The 1,314-nt window shown below is 63.7% G+C and overlaps 1 protein-coding gene across 1 annotated transcript in view; it reads right to left on the bottom strand.

Annotated features, from left to right (window-relative positions):
• Positions 1 to 489: 489 nt before the first annotated feature.
• Positions 490 to 1,314, bottom strand: part of LOC146589002 (BPI fold-containing family B member 4-like) — a 10,068-nt gene continuing 9,243 nt past the window's right edge. Inside the window, exon 16 of the mRNA XM_085316968.1 lies at positions 490 to 543. Within this exon, the coding sequence (XP_085173094.1) occupies positions 490 to 543 (54 nt within the window). The remainder of the gene's footprint in view (positions 544 to 1,314) is intronic.

Genomic DNA, 1,314 nt, shown 5'->3' with positions numbered 1-1,314 from the left:
CCCAGCAGGAGCCCAAGCTTGTTAGTAACGGGGCAGGTTTCTTTTTATTTTGGGGAGGCCCCTGGGGCACAGCACCATCCGGGCTCGGCAGCCGGGGCACGCCGAGCCCGTCCCACAGCCGGGTGGGCGAGGAGCACCGAGCGCCGCAGCCGCCGGCGCGGGCGGGAACCCGGCGCTTTGCAGGGACGTCGGCAGCACCGCGGCTCGCCCGGGGCGCAGACCCGCCCGCCGGGTCACGGCCTTCGGGAGCGCTCGCAGCGGGGAGAGGCCGGCGGGGCCCTCCGGAGAGCGTGTGCTCCCGCAGGGTCACCYGGGGCGGCTTTGCGTGTCTCCGAGGACGGAGCCTCCCCGGCCCCCCTGCGCCGCCGGCGAGCACGGAGCGCCGGTGCCGGGCTGCTCCGGCACCAGCGATGCACCCGCGGCTCCGGCCCGGGCAGCGTCCGCCTCCTCCCYGCGCCTGCACCGCGGGGCCGACGCCAAGCCCTTCCCTTACGTTTCCAGAAAACGCCCTTTGCGGTTATCGTCAGAAAACCCAACATCCCGCTGTGGAAGGAGGCTGAAGAAACGCACGACGCCGTGAAACCCGTGGGCAGACCCACCGGCCCTGCAGCCGCCCCGCGCCCGCACCGCCGCTTCCTCGGCTGTCGAGGAAGGGGGGAGCAGGGGATGAGAGCGGCCACCTCCTCCCCGCGCAGGCTGCTCACATCTAACGGAGGTGATCTGCAATGGCGAGGAGGCTTCAGGGCAGCGGAGCCGTCCCGAGCGCGATCCACRGATCCCAGAGCAGCCTAACCCTCACCTAGAGCATTGCTTTCCGTTCCAGCTTTTCCTCTTGCTTCTGATTCTGTCTTTTCTACTTCTATTTCATACTGTCCCAATTTTACTCTTGTATTAAAATATGTGTCTGTGTATGCATGTTTTTAATTTCTTTACCTAAAAACTTCAGATTCTAGAGACTGCGTGTCATGTTATCGGAGCATTTCCCTTTGATAAGAGCACTTTCAGGTTCTCCAGTACTTTAGTCATTCATCCCACAAAACAGCTCATGACGGGCTTTTGAGGGCCAAAACAAACTCTGAGATGTGGGAATTTCCTGTTGAAGATGCACAACATTTTCCAGCAAACTCTGCTGGCAAAGCGAGCGGWGTTTTTCTGGGTTTGCCTGGGCCGGGAGGGGCAGGACGCGGTGGGAAAGGCAGCAGCGTTGGAGCCGGCCCAGGTGCCTCCCGCAGCGATGGCGGCTTCAGGGCTCTAGACCGAGGACCGCAGTCCTGCAGAACGCAGCTGAGGCTCGGGAGCGGGCCGGCGCGCAGC

The sequence above is a fragment of the Rhea americana genome, unplaced genomic scaffold (genome assembly GCF_003343005.1).
Source record: "Rhea americana isolate MKP2758 unplaced genomic scaffold, rheAme1 scaffold_482, whole genome shotgun sequence".
In the NCBI taxonomy this organism is placed as follows: Eukaryota; Metazoa; Chordata; class Aves; order Rheiformes; family Rheidae; genus Rhea; species Rhea americana.
The sequence above is the reverse complement of the archived record's forward strand: the minus strand, read 5'-3'. Positions and strand labels throughout refer to the sequence as shown.